The sequence below is a fragment of the Chanos chanos genome, chromosome 10 (assembly GCF_902362185.1).
Source record: "Chanos chanos chromosome 10, fChaCha1.1, whole genome shotgun sequence".
Taxonomy (NCBI): Eukaryota; Metazoa; Chordata; class Actinopteri; order Gonorynchiformes; family Chanidae; genus Chanos; species Chanos chanos.
Window position 1 is genome coordinate 15887635 of NC_044504.1, and position 23206 is coordinate 15910840.

General features: G+C 40.6%; 1 protein-coding gene across 1 annotated transcript in view; it reads right to left on the minus strand.

Annotated features, from left to right (window-relative positions):
- The window catches only part of eml5 (EMAP like 5), a 47424-nt gene that overhangs the window by 3865 nt on the left and 20353 nt on the right, over positions 1-23206 (minus strand). Inside the window, exons 5-35 of the mRNA XM_030785986.1 lie at positions 22707-22892; positions 22331-22466; positions 20925-21126; positions 20453-20590; positions 19792-20048; positions 18550-18762; positions 18226-18393; positions 17411-17517; positions 16733-16851; positions 16089-16275; positions 15797-15902; positions 14784-14877; positions 13347-13447; positions 12511-12704; positions 11875-11986; positions 11567-11694; positions 10301-10442; positions 9078-9230; positions 8276-8407; positions 7860-7948; positions 6907-7083; positions 6312-6513; positions 5863-5989; positions 4663-4677; positions 3990-3998; positions 3605-3683; positions 2956-3085; positions 2146-2244; positions 1614-1634; positions 813-986; positions 297-505 (exon numbers count right to left, since the gene is read on the minus strand). Coding sequence (XP_030641846.1) covers positions 297-505; positions 813-986; positions 1614-1634; positions 2146-2244; positions 2956-3085; positions 3605-3683; positions 3990-3998; positions 4663-4677; positions 5863-5989; positions 6312-6513; positions 6907-7083; positions 7860-7948; positions 8276-8407; positions 9078-9230; positions 10301-10442; positions 11567-11694; positions 11875-11986; positions 12511-12704; positions 13347-13447; positions 14784-14877; positions 15797-15902; positions 16089-16275; positions 16733-16851; positions 17411-17517; positions 18226-18393; positions 18550-18762; positions 19792-20048; positions 20453-20590; positions 20925-21126; positions 22331-22466; positions 22707-22892 — 4206 coding nt within the window. The remainder of the gene's footprint in view (positions 1-296; positions 506-812; positions 987-1613; positions 1635-2145; positions 2245-2955; positions 3086-3604; positions 3684-3989; positions 3999-4662; positions 4678-5862; positions 5990-6311; positions 6514-6906; positions 7084-7859; positions 7949-8275; positions 8408-9077; positions 9231-10300; positions 10443-11566; positions 11695-11874; positions 11987-12510; positions 12705-13346; positions 13448-14783; positions 14878-15796; positions 15903-16088; positions 16276-16732; positions 16852-17410; positions 17518-18225; positions 18394-18549; positions 18763-19791; positions 20049-20452; positions 20591-20924; positions 21127-22330; positions 22467-22706; positions 22893-23206) is intronic.

The window sequence follows — 23206 nt, forward strand, 5'->3', positions numbered from 1 at the left end:
AAGCAGATAATGTTTTACATTCTGACAGTCTGGGTTGTCTATGGCATTTTTAACAGGATTCATTTATTGAGATGTTAAAGAGCACTCAAGATGTTTTAAAGTATTCAGTTAATCACATACCAAAAAAAAAACCTATGTCAGAAGAATCAAGAGCACACACTGGCCATATGCAGCCCAGTTCATTTAAGGACTCTCTCTCTCTCTCTCACACACACACACACACACACACACACACAAACTCCTGGGACTGACTAAAATGCTCCTCAGAAACAGAGTGAGATAGAGTGAGTACTTACAGCTCCAAAGGCCACTGAGAGCATGGTTTGCATACGGGCGTCTTCTATGGAACTGAGTACTCCTTTTTTACTGAGCAGGGCTCGACCTGCCAGTGTCCAGAACCGAACATGCTTTATCCCAACAGACACAAACTGCGTGTCCGAGTCCGGCCGGAACTCAGCTACAAAGATCCGCCGTGTGTGACCAGACCGACTAGCTACTTTGGCACCTAGGTAGGAAGAAACACACGAGACAAATCTGAGACTGATTATTGGGTAAGGCTGCTATAAAGGATACTCATGGCAAGTCCTTGAGGAACACAGTCCTGTTGCTTTTTGAGCTCACAACATAGTCGGAGACTGAGTTCTACCTGTAACACAGGTGCTTATATTCCCCAGAGACATGTAGCTGCTGTTAAACTACGGTTCCAACAGGATGGACTTGAGGGCTATGGATTTACAGCCCTTAACTAAACCGTAGTGTTCAAGAATCATCTGTGGAGAAGGCTGGACTAAAAGTGGTCCATGACGCTGTACCTTCTTGCCATTTCCAGACAGTGATGGTATGTTCAGGGTCCAGGCCTACGGAGAGCAGCAGTTTGCCTGTGGCACTGAAGCTGACGGAGCAGACGCCGCGAGAGTGATAGCAGCGCAGTACGGACAGGGTCTGCTTGGACATGGCGTCCCACACGTGGATGGCGGGCGACGTTGCTACAGCAAACCGAAACAGAACTCCGTTTTTCAAAGATGCATATTTCTGTGTAACATCTTAAAAGCTAAGAGAAGTTGTTCTTTAGGGACACAAGGAGATTACAGCATTTTTTGACAAAGATTTTTAAGAATGTATCAAGTTTGCATTACTTGAATATATAATCATACATTATCACAACTTTATTGCACTTTTTATCGGTGTAACGTTTCGTCACTTGAAAACATGTTACAATATTTAAGCGTATTGTGCCGGTTTAAATAAAAACTGAGGATCATAGCAAGTTTGTTTGACGTGTACAGCCCTGCACTTGTCTTTACCTCCACTAGAGGACAGTATTCTAGAAGACACTGTTGCCATGGAGTGCCTGGGCTGATACTTATTCTAATGCGATAGCGGTTTCACGCTTTGAGGATGTAAAAAAGCTCTGTCAAAATATGATTAGTGGCTCTAGACAGCCCACTGTGTATGACTCTGTGCAGAGAAGATATAACAAGACAACTCCTGAATGAGGAAAGAGGGAGAGCTGAGGAAATATGGTGGAGAGAAAGTGCTTGCATTGTCACATTCTTTTACGTGAGAAGCCTACACACATGTACAGTGGAATTCACATGACGATGATGTTTTACCTGACATGTCTCCGGTGTCACCTGTAAGTACAGATACCAGTTGTTAAAAAGAGAAATGAAGGTATAAAATGTAACATATGGTTCATACATTTGAAGAATATATTTACAAAAATTGTCGTTTCACTCCAAAAACATCAGTAAAAATCTGATCAATGGGTAAAGTAAAAGTTATCATGCTGTTTATGAGACTCTAGAATAATATCCCTTTAAAAAGAAACAGGTAGTATGTGTACATTGCATACATACTGTATAATTCACACTTCCAAACAGAGGAATATATTAACAAACACCACAGGTTTGGTTTTCTTAAACTTTTTTGCATGCCTAAAATGTTTAAAGTGCATGAAAACATTACTTCAACAGCCTTACATATTTCTTAACACACATTAACTACTGACAGATAAAACCTGGGTCCAGTTTAATACCACAGTTCACAAATGATTTATGCAGAGAAGCAACTGAAGGACAAAGTCAGTCAGGCAGAAAACAGTGGAAGTCATTGTCTAATGAAGTCCGTTTCTCACAAACATACCTACTTGGCCAGTTGCCACCACGTTGGGGAATTTAGGGTGTTGGTTGATCGTCAGGCACAGAATGTCATCGCTGTGTTCTGCATAGAAACTCTGACAGGCTGTGTGTGAGAAAATACAGATTAAAAAACACTCATTTAAATATTAGCTACTGAAAAATGGACCACAGACACAGTCTGACTCTGAGGAAGTTCTGAGAAATGGAAACATCTGTCTCTTTCATTCAACTGATCTCCATGGAGTTAGTGTGCTTTGTCAGTCACCGGGTTGACTTCTGAAGTTTCAAAGACATTTGTTCACTAGTTCAAGGTCTTTTTGCCCTGAAGCAAAGCACTTGACTCCAACTTGCTCCAGCGGTGCTGCAACATGGTACCACTATCTCCTCTACGCCTTTACCTCCTCACCCCAGCAAAGTGGGCTTGAGTGTTCTCCGTAATGCTACTCTGATTAAATAAAGGTTGAATATAACGAACGACATGAAAAGGCTATGGAACCCACTGTAATAAATCATCCTACAAATGACAACCTGAGACAACGATCGGTCTAATAACAATAATCTAATAATATATATCATGTAAGTGACGCCTTGAGGATAAGAGCTGGAAGGGCTTCCTGCAGTCAAGTGCAAATAAAATACACTTTCATTTGTCTGTTCAGAAAGATCGATAAGGGTTCAACTACATGTCTAAACCTCCTTTTTTGCGTTATGAGTGCACTTCTGCCTGATAATAAGTTTTCATGTCGGAACCCTTTTCTTACCCAGTTTCACAGAATGTTTGCAGAACGATTGTAGCCCCTGGTCGTTGGCTCACCTGTTGTCAGGTTAAGTACAATCCCCACAGAGGCAGTATGGTAAATGATATCCGCTCCCTCATTCAGATAGTGCACGTTGTTACGGCAGTCGTTGCCACGGTAACCAAACACCAGCTCCAGTACCAGGTCCTGTAGGGAGAGTCAGGGAGCGGTCAAGGCCAAAGGTTGCCTCCATGGTGACCGCAGAGAAGCAAAAGAACTCTGGTTTTTTGGTTTGAGGAAGGACAGGCACGGAGAAAGCTCACTGAGATTCAATTACCCAGGGTTAACGAGGTGAACCAAACTAATGAGACTGCCCGGGGGTTTCTGCCTGTGAGGAGATGTATGGATCGAACAGGACTCTATCTGAGTGACCTGACACAACAGACAGCCTGAAAAACGCAATCCTTCCCACTCCTCATGCTGATTTTTTTTTTTAAATATTCAAGTATTAATTAAATTCTCTGCGCAAAAGCAAGCAAAAAGCACAAAGCAAGACAACAGCATAGAGGTGCATAGTCATGTGTCATGTGGAGAAAAACTGATTTGCATTTGCTATAACCTAGCCAAGAGTCAGAGGTAATTTTAGAGTACTAATGCTACTAAACTACTACTTTTCTTTTACATACAACTTAAAAGGATTTATGGGTTGTGTCTGTTTTTACTCACCTCAATGGGTCTCTTCTTCTTGCCTACATTGTTGGTCTGTAGCTTCTCTGGCATAGGTAAAGCTCTACTCACAGGAGGCCTGGTACCCAGGAGAACAAAAAACACAATCAGTCTAAGACAAGACAGTGACAGATGTGCTCAGTCAGTGACTCATAACTCAAGCCTGTGTGACTGCTTAAGGGAATCAGAAGAGAATCACACAGAGGTCTAGTCTGGAGCATCGCTGTCATAAAGTATAACATATGATTTTCTTTCTTCTTTTATACTTTAGGAGCCAATAAATTACTGTGACCTTTTAAAGTGAGTCTTGCCATGTGCTTGTCACAGCATTGTGACAGAGTATGGGCGAAATAAATAAACAAGTAAAATAATAAAGACAGCTCACCTGGACCCTCTTAATGGACACATGGAAAGAGAAAGAGGGAAAGTTGAAACAAGTTTCTCTTCGCGGTACAATGACAGACACATACACATTGAAAACACAATAGGCTTAGCATTCAGCTGTCTTGTACACTTGTTTAAAAACACAGATAGCTCTAAAGTCACTACAGTCGTTTTGTACTGACATCCACAACAGAAGCAAAAGCAGCAGAAGAAGTCTGTCCCACACAAAATAACTCCCACAAAAGAGGTGTTATTTTGGTCACACGTTAGAATAGGATCCGGAAAAACACGTAGAGAATCACATAGGCTTTGGAAGACCCTGGAAACCCAACAGTTCCAAATGACTGTACATTTGGCTAGATAGCTTCTGATTAACATCTCTCTCTCTCTCTCTCTGATTGCTAAGTGGCAAGCAGTGAGCACCAACCCAATCTATTCTAATGTGTGTGTGACTTTTTTGTTTTTTAACATTGAAAGCAACTTAATGCAGCCCAGCTTGGATGTGTTTCACCTTCGATGCAATTCATCACTCGATATAATTTCTATACATTTATTTTCCTTTGGCAAACAGCAGCTTGCTGCCACAGTGCACCAAACACAGCAGCTCTTTTGAGGTATGGGGGATTTTGCTTAAGGTAAAAGCCTTTTTCTTAATGAATAACATTTTTTCTTACCTGACTACCCCCTGTCTTCACACGCAGACAAAGAATTGTGCAGGACAGAGACAGACAGGGGAGTGAAAGGAAAATAAGAACACGAGAGTAAGAGTAGCATATTACTCAAAGCCAATCAGAAGTCTACAGTAATACTGTTGTATTATTAAAATCTCTGAATGCACTGAAATTCATACTGAAATTCACAATGAAATTCTGAACAGACTCTGTGTAATATTTGATCCGTTGTCAGAGATGTATGATCGCTCCTGAGGATCACTCTCAGGTAAACTGTCAAACATTCTTACGCTGAGAATCGTACTACATTTGAGGGTTTGGCTTTTAGTAAAATGCCACAGATATGAAACTATCTTGAGTGGAATACTGTGGTGTCACATGAGCTTAAGAGATGCAAGAACGTAAGAAAACTACTCAACAAAAGTGGGAGAAAAGTGTTGGTAACACCATACAATTTAAGTACAAAACATTCACTGCATGTCTACAATTCAGTTTATCTACAATGCACACACCCTTTATGATTATTCCCTTAAATTAAGGTGTTACCAACACCACGCTGTGCTAAATAGGTCATTCAATGTGAAATACAGCCTGTTCCTAAAAACTTGGCTCTTAAGAGAAACGCGATTTTTCTTAATTTGTATGCTAATTCTTCTCCTCTAAGGTTCATTTCTTTGTCTCTTTCACTTCATCTCTTTCTTTATTTCCCAAGTAATTCTCTTCCCCGCTCCCATCTCTTCTCTCTCCTTTTCCTCCTTGAGAATTTCAAGAGTATTCATCTTAGAATGAGCAATTTTAGAGATAATTGAATGTGGAAAAGAGAAAAACATGAATTTAGGGTGACACAACCTCCAGAAAACTCATAGTGGTTATTCTAATTTTCAAGCTAAATTATCACGGCGAGCTGTTCTACATGACACAGACCGAGGGTGTCAAAATCCAGTCCTGAAGGGCCAAGGTCCTGCTGCCTTTCATGCCAATCAAACACATATGGTCTCTGATTGGCTGCAGTGCACACACACCTGTTGTCCAGGTGAATATCTGTATGTAATTAAGAGGTGAAAACAAAAAGCAGTAGGACCTTGGCCCTTCAGGACTGGATTTCAACACCCCTGACATAGACAATACAGCTAAAGACTGACATTAATATGGTTACGGTAATGACCACAGTAGTGTCAATATCAGATGTCCCCTCTGCTATACCTCTCATCCACAGATGGCTCCTTTTGCTGCAGATGTGGCTTGACCCCTGACATGGGTCGAATGTTGGTGGATAAAGCTTTGATGACATAGTTGATCTCATTCTCTCGAGTGACATCACTGTCATATCCTTCCCAGCACACAAAAAAGAGAGAAGTCAAGTCACACCAATATATAAAACAATTACATAATGAATTGTATTTTGGTAAAATATACAAAGTAATTCTTGTAGGAATTCATTAAGATAAATGTCCATCTTAATAAATATCACTCTCTGCACGTCCACTTTTTGTTTTAAATTAATATACTCACTGGCCAAACCAATTTGATCAATACTTTTGTTAATGTAGAAATACATCTCTCGGCACGTTACCTTACAATAATTAACAGTTACAGATTTTAATAAACATTTTAAATAAAAGAGGAGCAAAAACTACGTTGCTCTTCCTCACCCCCATCATCCTCGCTCTCAATATCAGACTCTTCACTGTCACACTGCCGCACCTCCCTGCACCCCTCAGCCTCATGACTCCAGATCATCAGACAGGTGTCGCCTCCGCCCACTGACACCAGCAGAGAGTCGTCGTGGGTCCAGCGAACGTTAGTCACATGAGTACTGTGGGCTACATAGCGCTTGAACTTTGCATACTTCCCCTGAGAAGACAAACATCACTTTAAGGCAAAAACTTCTCTGGCACAACAATACAGTTGTAGGGGCTATACGAAAATATCATGAGTGAAGGTATTACCTTCCTTAACTGGGGGTCAATTAAATGTGTAGCAAAGTTCACTAAAGTTCACAGAGACAAAACTAATGTCTTGGTATAGAATCAAAATAGTTACAACATATTGTTCAATTCTTGGTTATTACTGGCACAGAATGGTGAAAATGTATCTTAAAGACAAATTCATCTACTCTCTCACAATGACACAAAGTGCTAGCATACAGCCAAAGGATGTGTAATAACATTAAGTTATAAAAATTATGGGGTTCATATCACTGACAGAGCTATGATAAGATATTAAAAATCTCTCATCTGAACTTACCTTGACGGGGTACCTGAAGAGTTTGACATAACCAAGGTCATCCCCCGTTGCTAGCACCCTTCTGTCGTTGCTAAGACAGGCAGCAGTTACCTCGGTGAACTCACTGACCACTGGCCAGACCCCCTCACAGGAAGAGCCAAGCACACAAGTCCACGTGCTCCAGTCGATCTTCTCCACCTGGGGACAAAGACGTGCTGAGGAGAGATCCTCCAGAGATCTCACCGTCAGGAGGTAATGTGGGACAACTTTGACAGTTTCGACCATAAAGCACTGAGAGAAGAGTTTTGGTTGGCGGGATGGATCTAGTGGGACTGGAGGCTAATGTCGACTGTGATCTCATTCACTGTTTGAGACTTCAGACAATATTTTCATTGACTTTGACAGGACTGGAGAATAATTCTGATGATGATTATGTGTTTGTTTGAGTGCAGTCATAAGAGAGAACAACTGAGGTACAACAGGGATTGTAAAACAGAGTTTTAATGAGTCTCTTTAGACTCAGATATGATTTTAGATACGATTTTATACACGGTCTCAGTCATCTCACTACAGCAAAGTTAAGTGAGTTTTAGAGCTTCACTGCCTCTTCATGTGAGGCAGTAAAACAGATTGTTTGTCAATATAAATACTTTCTACAATTCGCTTTTCTGAGTACCTGTAAGAAACACCCAGGACAAAAAAGGAGAGGAAGGGCTTCCAGTTTACTGTAACACAGTGTTGATTTGTTTACAACTAATCTATGTGGTGGTAGGGTCAGTGTAAAATGTTTGAAGGTCACATTGTGCTATCGACCTTAACCAAGACCCAGTTACTCAACTCCGCATTTAGAGCCACAGAATTGAAAAGTGGGTCACGCTCTTGCTCTCCTGAGTTCTTTGCGCCGGCCACGTAACGAGGACAGCTCAGTTGCATCCAAACCACCGCCGTGGTAACACCTTGTGTATCACACCTACCTCTGTAGGAGGAATCGTTTGCTTTTTCCCACGAGGGGCTTCGAAAAAGAACTGCTCCTTAGCCGCAGTGTTGACCTGCAATAGCTTTCCTGACACACATACAGACACAGACAAAATGGTGCATGTTCATTTCAGTGCGTATCAAAGTGTTTATTGTAATTCATTCAGTTCATGTAACAATCAAAATGTGAATGAACACAAAGCATCCAGTTACAGTATGGTAACCTACGATAACGCATAAGTAATGTCATCTGTGTGCTCTCTTATGGTATTTAATCCTATTGTCTTTTCCTTAGCATTTATAACAAGGGCATTACACTATGTTTATTCAGTCTTACATAATACTCCTTTGTGCTCATTACTCTTTATACGTACTGCCACTTGACTACACAGCCTTGATATGCTGTAGATCTCACCTCTCTTGTCCCAGTCCAGATGGGTGATGTAGTTCAGAGATCCCTTACAAACTCCAACTCGTTTGCTGCTCATTACGTTGTATATGTCCACAAAGCTGTCGGCCGAGGCAACAGCCAAATATTTTCCAGCACCTGCAGAGAACAAGACTGTCAACAGAGCACCTCTGAAATCTAATAGTAAGCAACCTTAAATTATTACTAGAATCAGTAAAAGTAAACACATTGAATTGATTTGATTTAATCGAACTGGATTAAGTAAGTGTATGAAAACAGCACAAAATCTTTGCAAGTAAACACAATCATGAAAATATTTATACATTATTCATCAGATATTCTGATAATTGGAGATTTATTCTCTTTGATGGTTCTATGTAGACTTACTTTACTGGAAGGATTAAAATTTGGTAGGGTAAAACCAAAATTACCACTGTGACATATTTGTCACAGACTCCTCCGCATCCAGTCTTTAACCTGAGGCTCCAAGTTTCTACCTGGCCTTATTTCAAAGATAAGGCTAAATTTGGGACACCACCTCCCGAATGGCAGGCGTATTCTTTAAATGTAGGTGAGGCTTGAAGCAATTTCTCTATAACATGGGAAACAGTTCCACCACTGACAAAACAGAACTGTTTCTCTGTACAGATGAAACACATTTCAAAAATCAAACAAGAAATAAAATCCAATCACATATAATGGGTATGACACTTTTCTGTCAATCAATAGAAAGCAGACAGCTTTTGCTACACTGACCTGGACCGAAACACAATGACTAATGTAACACAAGGTAAGTGCATTAACTGACCAGGAGAAAAGCGGATGTCAGAAATGACGTCCTTGCGGTGATGGAAGGACACCAGGTCCTCCAGGGTGTCTGCATTCACGATGATGAAACTGCCGTCGTTCAAGCCCACAGCTAAAGCCTTGCCGTCCGGAGAGAAGCAGCAACAACGGCCTCCTGGAGAGAGCAATAATGTACTGGTCTTTTACCACCTACCTGTTACTATGCTGTAACTGGTACTGTGATTTGTGGACTTCACATGGAATGAACTGAATTGCCAGACAATTTCATATGATTGTATTACTGTAAGTTCTGCATACTTTAATGATACATTTCTATCTGGTAAATGCATCAGTATGTAAACACTGAAATACTGAACGGTAAATTTAAATGGTACGTTTTTCAAAAGTAAATATCTATCTTGGAAGAGCATATTCTGTTACTATATTAAAATTAGTTAAGTGACTTTTATTATATAACTGTAGGTGACAGAAGTTCGTTTGGTTGCATAATTCATCTCAGTTCAATCTCAGTTGAATTAAGTTTAACAGAAGGTTGTCCGTTCAATATGAAGAGGCTGTCTATCAACTTTAATTAAATGAGTTTAATCAATATGACTTTAATGGCAGTTTCTTCAGAGAGCACCTTAAATATGACTGCAAGTAATTCTCCAGATTTTTTTATTGCTATAATTTTCTTAAGTGCCTCTGTTTTGGAGAAATCAATAGGCTTTTAAGGGTCATTTGCTATCTGTGCTATCTGAGTGCATTTCACTCAAGTTCAATTTTATGACTGAAAACCAGGTTCAAGCACAAAACACGGCTGAGCGTCGTGATGGGCTTCTGGGAATAGAAATGTCAAAGACACATGTTATTTATCTCAGCTGTAATATCTGCGGCTAACTCCAGTAGTGTTGCTGAGTTTAGTCCTTGGCAGCATTTCACTGTTTTCCCACTATTTGGAAAGATACTTGATCTTCATTTGCTCTGTGAATGTCACTGTTTAACTGAAATAAGGTTGTGTTTTGGTCAATATGCCTGCGTCTAATTTGAGTGGGAGAATTACACCCCTGATATTATGGGTTCAACAGTGTGTCTCACCTGCAATGCAAACTCATTAATAACTGAAATAATTTGGTGTAATAATACGGTGTAACAACATCTGCCTGCACAGAACGTACCCTTAACCAATATGTCTACGTAATGAAAATTTGGCCATGCATTCTGGCGAGGGGTGTCTACGCTTACCTTTCTTCAGCTTGCGCACGGCCAGCATGCAGTGGCTGGGAGAGAGGTCCCAGATGCGTAAGGTTTTGTCATCACTCACTGTGGCACACAGGGGCAAGTGAGGGTGAGTGGCTAACCCCCACACTTCACCTTCCATATGACCCTGTGGACACATTTTAGGCAATTTGAACATCACTTCAGTCCATCTGGTGTGACGAAAATTTGGTGTCTGCCTCATTTTTCTGGAGTCACATATTCAGTTACAGTCTCTTTGCTCTCTCAGAATGGCACTGGATGCATAGCATGCAACTCTGAACATGATGTAACGTTCTGTGTTCCTGTGACATGTGTTAAAAGAACCTATTCTCCCCTCCATTCAAACTAAAACACAGCCCTTCCACCTTCTTTATCAAGCCTTTCATGTATTAGAACAAAACACAATAGAATTTTCAAGTGCCACCTAAACTCCTGCAGATATGTCCAAATGACATTTTTATTTGATGTAAACCACTGTTGCGTGTCATATTCTGCCGTGCAAAAAAATTAAATATATAAAAATTAAAAAGAGAGAGAGAGAGAGAGAGAGAGAGAGAGAAAGTTGGTACATTGCTATGCATGAGCTGACATGGACTGGCATAGCCTATCTTTCTCAGTGCCATCCTAGCATGGTAACTATGAAGCGATAATAATGAGCCCTGAGCTGAATGCCCCATTAATGAATGCCTCATTCCCTTCTGATGTTGACTCAAAGCAGAAACATGGAGCTGGTTTCCTACTAACTGCCTGGTTCACATCAGACCAGCTGCTCTGTCAAACATCATTCTTAACCACTGCACGACAGCAAATCTGCTCAGAATTGTATATTTACAGAAGATATGATCCAACATAGGTCATGGCTGAAGTGACTGTTATATCACAGTAAGCACAATTCAAGATGATTTTTCAGCATCAAAGCATTATGGTTATTCCCCTGAGCTGATGAATGTAAAACCCTAACCCGTATACACACTCGCTAGATGCACATGTTCGTGTTCTATCGAAGCGAAAAACCTATTCCAAGAAAATCATTTCACATCGACTAATTTGCACGGATTTAAACAGATGTCATTCCATACCTGCAACACAAGGTTGCGTGACTTCTTACAGCAAAGCTCAGGATAAGACTAACTATAGACCAAGGCACTGAACTGTGGTACTGAACACCACAGTCTGAAGAAGAATGGGTGAAAGACGGGAAACATAAGGGAATGGATACGGTATAAGCATTTCTCATTCTACGCTGCCCACCTGAACGAGCAATGTAATGGGCCCACTTTTGTCGACTTCCAGGATCTCTCCATTCTTCGTTCCAACAAGGATGTGCCCGTGACCCAGAGATATAGCACGAATGGATGGGTTGTCCTCTAAAAGCAAACCTAACGAGAGACACATAGGACATATAGGGATGCATCTGCGACCCTTGACTGGTCATCATTAATAGCACTAGCGAGGCTACACTTCCATTACAGCACATTTGATGAGATGGGTTTCTGAGAACAGCATCACCTGTCTATGCTTGTCAGTGTGATTATATAGGCATTGACTCACTCACTCACCTTTTGACCCGGGGGCCAGGACCGACCTCTTGATGGCATAGGTCTTGAGGCACCTCTCAAACGTGTCATCCCACAAGGCAACGATACCATCCTTCCCTCCAGTCACAAAACCCTATGGGTAAGATGGAATGGAGGTGTAAGGAGGCTTTAACAGCTTAAAAATCAAATGATCTACAAACAAGAAAACAACCAACCACAACACGAAATACAGATAAAGTAAACTCCTGAACTTCATTTTAAAATGGTGAGTGATGTTATCTTCACGTTTATGAGAATTCAGGTTTACAGCTTGTATCTTTAGTTTTGTTTCAGAGAAAATACTTAATCTCTTCAGACAGCCTATAAAACATTATATAAACAGTAAGTTAAAAAATTCTGTGTAAATCAACAGTGATGCATGCAAACTTGGACTGAAACAGCAAACAAAATATCTTACAATGCTTTAAATGGTCTCAAACAATGCAAATTTATTATATCTTTGTCAATACTGCTGATGGTTTTAATACAACATTCAGTTTTGTGGGGTGTGAAGACCCTTAATGTAGTATTTAAAACTGAGGCTTCCCCAGGACTACACGAGAGCCTACACATGACTAGCTGTTTTGTGAATGAGCTCATTTGCACAGAGTTGTCTACCTTCTCCAGGGCATGCATGCTGAACACAGGTCCATCATGGGCCTTGACTGTTTTCACCAGGAACATGTCTCTCCAGATACAGATGTCTCCAGTGCAGGTGCCAGAGAAGACCATCTCTTCTGTCCATCCATACACTGCACACATCATGGTCTCTGTTTTCCCCATACTCCCTTTCTTCCCTATCAGACCTCCACCTGAAACAGGCACTGACTCATCAGAGCGTCTCAGGATTACTGATCATTTATAGCTCAGAAGAAAAGCTCTGACACATTGTTTGATGAAATTGATAAAAATCCGACACTTCTGGAGATTAGTTGACGGTGTAGCACACCCACTGAATTTTGGAAGCTCACGGGATGCCGTCGTCTGCGTTGTCTACCTGTGATTAACTGGTTGATGAAATGAAAAAAGTTTTTCACCGCTGGAACTATGCCAGTTTCCTACGGCCCTGTTTTATTTCTTTACCCAGCGAAATATGAAAGATTTGAAGATGGGATAAGTGAAGAAGAAAGAAAATATCTTTGTACAGTGTAAACAAACATCTGTGCTTGCACTTGCCATAGCGATAAGATGCAATGTCACTGAACCATAACTCCAAAACACACAAACACTGGCTACTGTTTGTCACTCAGCACTTTCCTCCAGAAGTATAAAGTAAGCCCTACACATACACTGCTCATGTTCTCAGCTCTTAAGAGCAACACATGGTATCTCCTCAGAGGACCGTGAGTCAGTAGAGTGTGTATGAATCCAGATTCAAATTTCAGTGAGAGAGAATAACATTATCCACTTTAATGTAATGACAGTGAAGAAAATACATTCGTTGACTGCCTTACCTGCTTTATGCCAGAACTTCATATGTTTAACCCCAGCCGTGATGAGCTTGTCAGGCATGTACGGGTTAATTTTGATGACAAATATCTTATCTTTACTCCCCCTTCAAAAAAAAAAAACAAACAACAAACAACAAAATCAACAAACATACTGGCACTACCAAGAAATTAAATGGAACATCACAATGCAATTTAACTTGCCTTTGGGAACATACTGCGAATCGCAGCCGTTGCCATGTATAATTCACAATAAGGCAAACACTACAAACACACTCGGTGAGGACACGAAAGTTTAAAGGTACACTGGGGACAGTGCGTCGTGGTAATGGAGCTGTCTGCCATGCTGCGTCCTAAATTCAGTCACTGAGGTAGCGTAGGCAGGCGCGGCCCTGGCTCCACCACCGTCTCCAGCCCCTGCATTAGTCTCAGTGGTGGAGCAGGCAGGGCACTGAGCAGTGGCTGCACTGTCAGGCCTGATTTCCGTCCACCAGTCTAAGCCCAGCTCTCTGCCCGCAAGGCCCTGGAGAGACACTCACACAGGCTCCACGCTCTCTCTCTCCCTCTCTCAGCCCAGACCGGCTCAGACACAGCCACAATGCAGCCGTAAACTGTATCTAACAATGGTGAGGATGGGAACACTGGCACATGTAACTTCATATAAAGCTTTATTTTAAAGCTGACATCAGTATCAAACAGAGGCGAATATTATTCATTATTTCAGCTTTTATTCGAAGTCTGTATTTCAAGCAATAAGTGGAAAAGCAAATACTTTTGGTTGATGGTTGACTAATATATCTGGACTTGACTTGATTATAGAATCTCGTTACTTATAAGCCACTGTCTACAAGAGAAAAAAAACATTCAGCCGCTCCTTTCAAACACAATTAGTGCACGGATAGAACCATCAAGATAAAGAGGTCTGTTATGCCTAGATTAAAAGCTCATTCTTCAGAAAAAATGACTACTGAATCAGCAGTCCAATCAAAGTCCTCTTCCTCTCCTCATTAGTCAGAACAGGTTCACACAGTGGACGTTACAGTGGCACGCTCAACTGGAGTCTAATGCATTAATGATTAGCACCAAATGAAAAAAGGTATTGAATATATGAGCTGTCAAAATGAAAAAAAAACTAAAGATTTTTTTCATAATGCATTAGCAGATAGGGGCACAAAGAGAGGTCTGCACATAATATAGAAGGACTTGTTATATTCCTAACGCATATGATGAAAAGCTATTCTTTTTTTTTTTTTTCCAAAACTGAGACTGTTTGGAAGTCAAAGCTCCAGGAAGAGACTATCGAGATATAGGGCATAGACTGTGAAAACGGCAGTTTTCACATGATAAACTGCAGTAAGGCTCAACTGGGATTTTGCAGAGTGATTAGTAAGAACTTGATTGACTTCAGGAGTCATGCGTTCTGCGTAACTGTGCGTGACTCACCGAAAGGCAGAAAGCTTCTCGCCCTTCCTCCAGTCCCAAAGCACTATGGTGTGATTATCATCCAGCCCAACAGATGCCAGCCGCTTCCCGTCCGCTAAGTCATAAACCAGACCTCGGTTACAATAACACACACACACACACACGCAGAATACATATGCACACGCACCAAACAGCTGCTCATCTCCTCTCAAACAGTGCTGAAGAAAACAAAATGATTCCTCTTCTCATACTGACATTATATGAATTATAAGAGTTATGTCTTAATACCTGGCAAAAAAATACTGATATTATCCCATAATGGTGTATCAAGATGCTCTACATCTCACAAGTCAAATGAATAATCCGTCTGGAGGAGGAACTGTGTAATTAACATCAAAAAGAGCCTAAATTCAGAGACGACGTGAACAGCAGCTATTTTCCATGTTAAAATGACTCGAGTGTCAGAGTTCTTTATTCTATGTTCCGTATTGCCCATTAAGTATATCCTCTGTACTTCCCTTCTCTTCACTCTTAATAGCCAATCAGATGACATTGATACATGGATCACAAGTTTGTGCTGAGGGCCAATTAGGCTGAGTGAGTCTTGTGCTTTTTCAAAGCAGCTGCCAGACAGGCAAAGTACAGTGAGTTCACTCTAACAAGCTTTTTCAAAGAGCTGAAATATATTAGCCATGACATAAACCATTATAAATCCTTGATGAGACAGCTGCAGCTTACAATAAAGGCTAGGCTGCATGTTTTTTTCCTTTAAATGTAAAACAAGGCAGGCAGGTAAATCCAAACTGATATTGTTAGTGAAGAAATCAGGATTTTCCTAATAGAATCGGAGTGACGGCAGCCCGGGCTATGCCCCACTCTATGATAGATTCTGTTCTGAAGGATAGGATCATTGCACTGTGAATCATCCAAACCAAATGATTCTATGAGTGACAAAAAAGGTCTTACATGAGGACAAAATACTGAATCATTTTAAATGAGGTAAGCAGATGCATGGGTTATGGACAGACAGTCACCTGAAAAGTCAAGTGCACACACTCCTAACTGGTGGAACCCTCTCAACACTGACAATGGCTTCAAAAACTCTGTTTCCCAGATGTGAATGGACGAGTCTCTTCCCACCTGTTCAAAATAGTTTATAAAACACAAACAAACATGTCAACGTGTTTACAGATCACCCAAGATATTACAGGTCCATAGTACAGACAGTACGCACTACACTCATGGAAAAAATATCTAGATATGCACTGTTTACCTTCCCATGGTTTCAGGTGTTTAAATATATGCTAAATGAGAATTTGATGGTACCTGGCCCGTGGCCACATAATCTTTGAGTGGATGGATGGCCAAACAGAGGATATCATCGTCATGGCCCAGGTAAAAACGCTGCGTGTTCTGCTGTCTGTTGTATACGACTCCCACCGCCGCCACATGGTAAACTATCTCTCCAGTCTGAGTGTAAAACAAATTACTCCGGCAGTCATAGCCTCTATAGCTAAAACAAACACATACAAAACAAAATTACACTTCAAGCCCAGAAGTCAATCCTCAGAATTACACTGCTGAAATGATATTGTATGAAATAATCAGAAAACAATGGATGATACATAGTTGTTTGGAACCGACACACAAAAGCTACGATGGAGAAAGGCTACGGAGTCATTACAGGGATATTCTGGAGATAATGGTTTCCTGTTATTGTAGTGTGGTTTTGCTGGGAATGACAAATTGATAGGGGCACAGCGATGAGTTGCGGATTTTGTGGACAGTGATGAGTTGTGGAATGAGGACGTAGGGAGTACTAGGACACAGGCTGGTGATTTTAAATCATGATGTTTAGTAGATACTTCAGTGAAGCACTGGTTAGCCAGTAGTTTGGGAGGATGGCCAGAGAGGTCAGTTTTGGTTGCGGTACACTGTGGGTGGGTGCGTTACTGTTGGATGAATCTTACCCATGGATGAAGTGCAGTCTGATCCCACTGGCTGGGGCTCTCTCTCTTTTCTTCATTGCCATGGCTCGATGCTTCTCTTTACTCTGCTCTTTCAGCTGAGGTAGATCTTCTTTGTAAACCTTTGGCAAAGACACCAAAGTGTGAGACATCTTATACATTTTATAGGGATAATATACTTGAAATTCGCTGCTCTTTAAGGCCATTTAGAGGGGGAGGTTTGTGTAGATGTGAAATTACGCAAAAAAGTAACACTAAATGTATATGTTTTGCTTGTTTGTTTGACCAGGGACTCCTCTTATGTTGTATGTCTATGGTTAGAGCACAGTTGACCAAGTCCAGTCCAATCAGAGAACATCGTGTTTGTTTAATTTGAAAACCAATGGGATTTTAGCCCTTGAGGACTTGTGCAGCCAAGCATGGGGAACTTTGTTTGAAGATGTGATTCTTTTTCAGTTGAGGCATTTTTTTCTCGTAGCAAGGGCCTTTAGGCCTATAACACAATGCCATTTTTGGTGAACATTGTGAAGTAACATTGAGCTGACTCTAGCGATGTCCAAAAATGTATTCTGTATACATCGCTTAATGAAAAAGAATTTTGCAGTGGCCATTCTTACAAAGTTAGGATTTAAAACATACAACTGGCTTTAGGAAGAGGCTAACAGACACAGGGCAGCACACCTGACGCCGGTATGTGAGTTGTGTTTCTTGTTCAATCTCTGAATCCATCTCAGGTACATCTGATTGGTCTGAGTCTGACTCCTCACTGTTTGAGTCTGCCAAAGATTCTGTAAAATAACACAACGCTGTTTAACATTGCAGGGAGTTCAGCATACAAGTTCAGCAAACACCAACCCATTCATTCATTTAAATATAAATTCAAATAAATAAATAAATAATCCCTACAAACTGCACAGTGCGGATCATTTGGGACCATATAAAATGAATGTGGTTTTAATGTGCTTGAATTTCATTCAAAAACTTGGGTGTCAGAGGACGTTTTAATCTTTAAGTGAAAGGCTGATTTGTTTAACAACCTGCCAGTTTTATTCATTTATTTTCCTGTTCCACCTCTCCACAGCCCCATCACTCAAAGTGATGTGTAGAAATGCTGATTACTGTGAAACAGCAGTGCCAAGATGCGCAGTGAGAAATCCATTAGCATAATGAAGTACAGCACCGTAAACCACATAAAGTAATCAGGAGTTTTCAACTAATAAGAACTCTTAAATTTGGAGGAAAAAAAAAAACATTTCATGAAAAATTAAAATAAAAGTCATGAGGATATAACCCACAATAACAATGACTCATCAAGTTCACCGATTCTGAACGTGAGCAGTTTCCTGTATTTACACAAATACAGGATCATTTCACAGTCTTGTCCTCCACTGGACAGTCCTGACGTTTGACAGAAGGTAAACACATTCATCAAATTTCACTTCGCCTCCACCACCCTGTGCCACAGTGGTGTCACCGATGAATAGACATGTACATACCTTGAGGTGCTATATGAAGAGTTTCTTTTGATTTCCTCTCAGGTATAAACTTCCACTGGAACACAGAATGGTCTGCTCCACCAATAGTAATCACCCACTGGTAGTCATGTGACCACCTGGCATTGGTTATATGTGCAGAGTGCCCTAAATATTTTTTGAATTTTGCACCTGAGGGGGAAAGAAATGATTTTCTTTCATGGAGATAAAAAATAACAAAACCATTTTCTCATATACCCCTAAACCACAAGACATATAACTGATATAATATAAAGCTGTATTATACATTTCAGCATACAAAAGAAAAGAAAAAAGAAGAAAACCTACCTTTTCTTACACATGGATATCGAAATAACTTAACCATGCCATAATCATCTGCTGTTACTAAAACTTGATTATTGAAGTTGGCATCCACGGAATTGATGTCGTTGATCTCTGAGTATTTGGGCCAAATTCCATTCACCTCTGGACCCAGCACACAAGTCCATGAGGACCACTGCACCAGCTTCAGCTCCTCTCTGTTTGTAACCTCCTTCCCACCTGAGCAGAAAGGGAAAAGGCAAATAAACATGTATCAGTTTACAGATATGATACTCATTTCAATCAAGGGCTGAGCATGGACGGCATAAAAATGACCTCATTGTCTATTTACCTTCATAATGATACTGATAACGATCATAATGAGACCTGGATGAAGGCCATTCAAGATTAAAATAACCTTATGTATTATGACATACAAAGATAACATACAATGGTGGACATAAAGTAAAGAATGTTCAGTAACATTAGACTCTTTGAACAGCAGTGAGAAAACCAGAGACGAACAAAAGCATTTATAAATAGGTTTCATTAAAACGTTTCTGAGTTTATGACCAATTCTACGTTAATGTATATTAAACATTTTTCAAAAATCTTCATGAATGATATGTCACATGAACAAGTGTCAATGCATAATAAATCAGCAATAAATCCTGTATTGTGAATCAGACATTTTTGCATTAGCGTGTTAAAGTGAGTGCCTCAACTTCTGCAATTAAATTTAAGTGGTTAATGGCATCACTTTTTGTCATGACATTAATTAGCTGTGTTGGCAAAGTTTTCCCTGGTGGCCAAACATCTGAGTGTTATTACACGAACAGAGATGCAGCTCGCCCATATATTTGACTGAATTTAGTTTTCACCGCAGTCCATAAAGTACATTTAGTTTTCACTACAGCACATGAAGTTTTTGGGAACATTAATAAGCAGAGCATTCGGGTGATGAATTATAATGCTAGTGGGACAACATGTACTAGAACAGGACAAAGATTTTATTTTATAAGAAGACTGTACTGTTTATTAAATGGAAACAGCCTCAATTAAAGCTAAATTAGACCATATTTTTAGCTGTAATGAAGATCGTACAATTTTTGCAGTTAAAATGATCACTTTTTTATCATTTGACACCCTTTATTTGTAAAGAGGGAACTACACTGTGAAATGCACTGTGTTCACTGAGCATAATAATAATGCAATATGAGAAACATTAAACTAAATGATTTGATGAAGAAAAACGGGCTCTTTTCTTACTGGGCATTCTGTAGAAGAGTCTTTTCCCACTGCCGTCATTGGTCTGTAGATATTTGCTGTCAGTGGACCAGTCCATGTGCGTGATGAAGCTGGTGGAGCTCACACATTCTCCAACCTTCTTATAACGCTGCACCACCCCATAGATGTCTACTGAGTTGTCGTTGGAGCCGACTGCCAGGTGAGCACCATCAGGAGAGTACTTCAGCTCGTGAATGGCCTCTTTACGGTCTTTAATATGGACCACTTCTGTCATGTCCCTGTAGGGTTTCAACAGGCTCAGTGTCTAAACACATCTTACCCCAAAGTCCAGTGAGGATATATACGACAACAAAAAAACGGATTCAAAGGAAACTGGAAAAAGAGCGTTCTATGTTTTCGAGACATGTTAGGCTGCAGCTTGCATAATGGAAAATGTAGTTGCTCAGTGAAACGAGGGAGGAATTTAATGTTTATTAATTACCAGTGTTTTTATGACAATGCCACAGGCATCCTACTAGTTGTGCAATATGGTGCTAACATTAGCTGGATGCACTGTGGATCATGCTTGAACGCAAATTACTGCCTTTCTGTACAAGCCACTGGCTTTCTGTCTGCTTTCTTTGCTGTACAAATGATTCTCCTCTCTGTATGCTCTCTCTGTGTTCTTTGGTCTCTAACTTACCTGACTCTGAGGACAGTGAAGGAGCCATCCTTCATGCCCAGAGCGAGGTGAATACCATCAGTGCTCACTGCTGCACAGCGAATAGGCTCCTCCATGTTACAGCGTGCTATCAAAGCATGATCTATAAGGCTCCATATCCTACACACACACACACACACACACACACACACACACACACACACACACACAAAGATTAAATCTGATGTCCTTGATACTGAAATCCATTTGAACATTTCAGATTTTGTCTTTAAACAAATTTTTCAATGTCACACAAATTATGCTATCATTTATCATAAGGGCTAAATAATCAGATTCATTTTTGTTATCATATCATGTCACTGATGTAAGATTAGCTGTGTCCCCTGATACCCTTCAAATTGCCTAAAAAGTTTGTTTTGTGAACTTACTGAAAGCCACAGACAGTTGCTTTAAGGCTGCACTAAGGCCACGCTTACATATTTCAGATGTCTACCTGACAGATCGGTCATCACTGCCGGTCATGGCCAGAGGTTTGGTGGGGTGCACAGCCAGGGCCCACAGTTCCCCCTCACAGTGGCCCTGCATGATGAGGAAAGGCTTGGTCCGGTCATGCACCACCACCTCAAAGATCTCACTATCCTGAGTGCCCACCAAAATATGGTCTCCTCTCCAGCACACGCTACGCACCGACAACCCTGTACAGTCAACAGAAAACACACACACAGACACACGGACACACAGACACACGGACACACAGACACACGGACACACAGAAACACGGACACACAGAAACACGGACACAGACACAGACACAGATGCCCACACACACACACAATCAGGTAAACACAACCAGATAAAACCAGGACAATGAGTAAAGGTTTGATAAAACATCTGCTGGCAAGCCTTTTGAATGTGTAATGTAATGTAATGTCTCTCCCTCCTCTGTATACTACACTCCTATACAACATTTATTGCTGGAAAGTACTTTCCTGCAGACTTTTTCATAAATTTTGTCCACTGTGGGATTGTTTTCTATTATCTATGATCTGCTACATGGACAGTTAAAGCAAGTGGACTGAATTTTTGTACAGAACAGACACAGAACTTATGAAAAATTGAATTGAAAACTTAAATTAAATATGAGATATGCTTCTAACACTCAGACTCAGAGACTCAAACATTTTAAGAGCACTTTTATATTCTGCATAAGAGTAATAGAATAATGATACCAAATTCATAGAATTACACATCAAAGATGCTTTTCGTTGTGTCTCAGACAGCAGTACCAATGCTATACACATCACCCAGGATTAAGAGAGAGAGAGAAAAAGGAGGGGGGAGGCACTGAAAAATAATTCAGGGGGACTAGAGGATTCTTTTGGGAACAATCTGGGCTGGGCTAATCAGGGGACAGCAGGAATCAGGGTACTACTGACAGGCATTAACATATAGACACACTGGTCTGAGCTAAAGACACAGGAAAGAGCACTGAGGACTAACACATGGGGTTAAAGAGGGAGCTTGTCTTTTTTGTGGTGACCTCATCCAAATATCCACAGTATCACAACCCACCTCTGGAATTTTCACCTCTAGCTACTGTTGAATCAAAAGATGAGTAAGAAAGAAAGAAAGAAAGATGTTACCTGTTAATAACAAAAGGCTCTAACAATGGTTTCACTGATCATAAAGCAGAAATGAGAATTTCACTACAAGCAAACAGCATAATTGGAACGCTCCTCTGTAAATAACCAATTCCAAGTGCTTAATTAGACGAATTTGAATTGTATCTGCTGATCTGACCATGACACTGCTGCAACCAACCACTCTGACTTTGAAAAGTGTAATATATGCAAAGAGAATCTGATGTCATGGGGCCACAGGTAACAAGCGTTACATCACCTTTGTAACCTTGGTCTGTTTCCCTGAGGTCTATTACTGTGATGGGTTTGAAGTTGAGATCCCAGAGACGAATACAGCCATCCCGACCTCCTGTGGCAAATCCCTCCTCACACGCGTTCATGCTGAATATTCCAGACTAGACAAACACACAAACACACACTGTGAGGGATATTCTCCAGCATAAACAAGAGAAATGAACGCTTATCTGAATGCTAGACAGGAACACACGTTCATCCATTCATCCTTGTACAGTGATATTGGAGCATGAATATTCTCTGTACTGTACATGTATATATACAAGATACTGAGAGGCCAACAAAAACAGGTAAAATTAATGTTCTTTATGCTGTGAGTCACAGCTTTGCCAAACACTTACCCCATGTGCACCTTGTACTGTTCGTATCAGATTGATCCCCTTCCACACGTAGATGTCACCGTTCAAGGCACCTGAATACGTGACCTCATCCCTGGCGCAGGCTAGACACAGGATAGTCTGGAGGTCACCTGTTTTGCCGAATACGCCACGTTTTGGCGTCAGCGCATTTCCACACAAACTCCAAAACTGAAGAGATAAAAAAAGAAAGGACAATCTCAGTGTTAAGTCTCATGTGAATTCACGTGATCATTTACAGGAAGTGACAAGATACTAATTTAATATTCCACTTTATAAAATGCGCCCTCTTGATAGGCCTGTGAAATATAAGCTTAGATATCACTGAAAACATGGATTACACTAATATATTGAAAGGCTACTATGAGATACTTTATACCCAGTCCTTCAAATCGTGTGTACAAATGATCAGTATTTCAGTGGTGTTTTTGCTGGGAATGTCAAAGGTGGCCAAAAAAACAAAGAGTAGGAGTAGTCAAGGCATA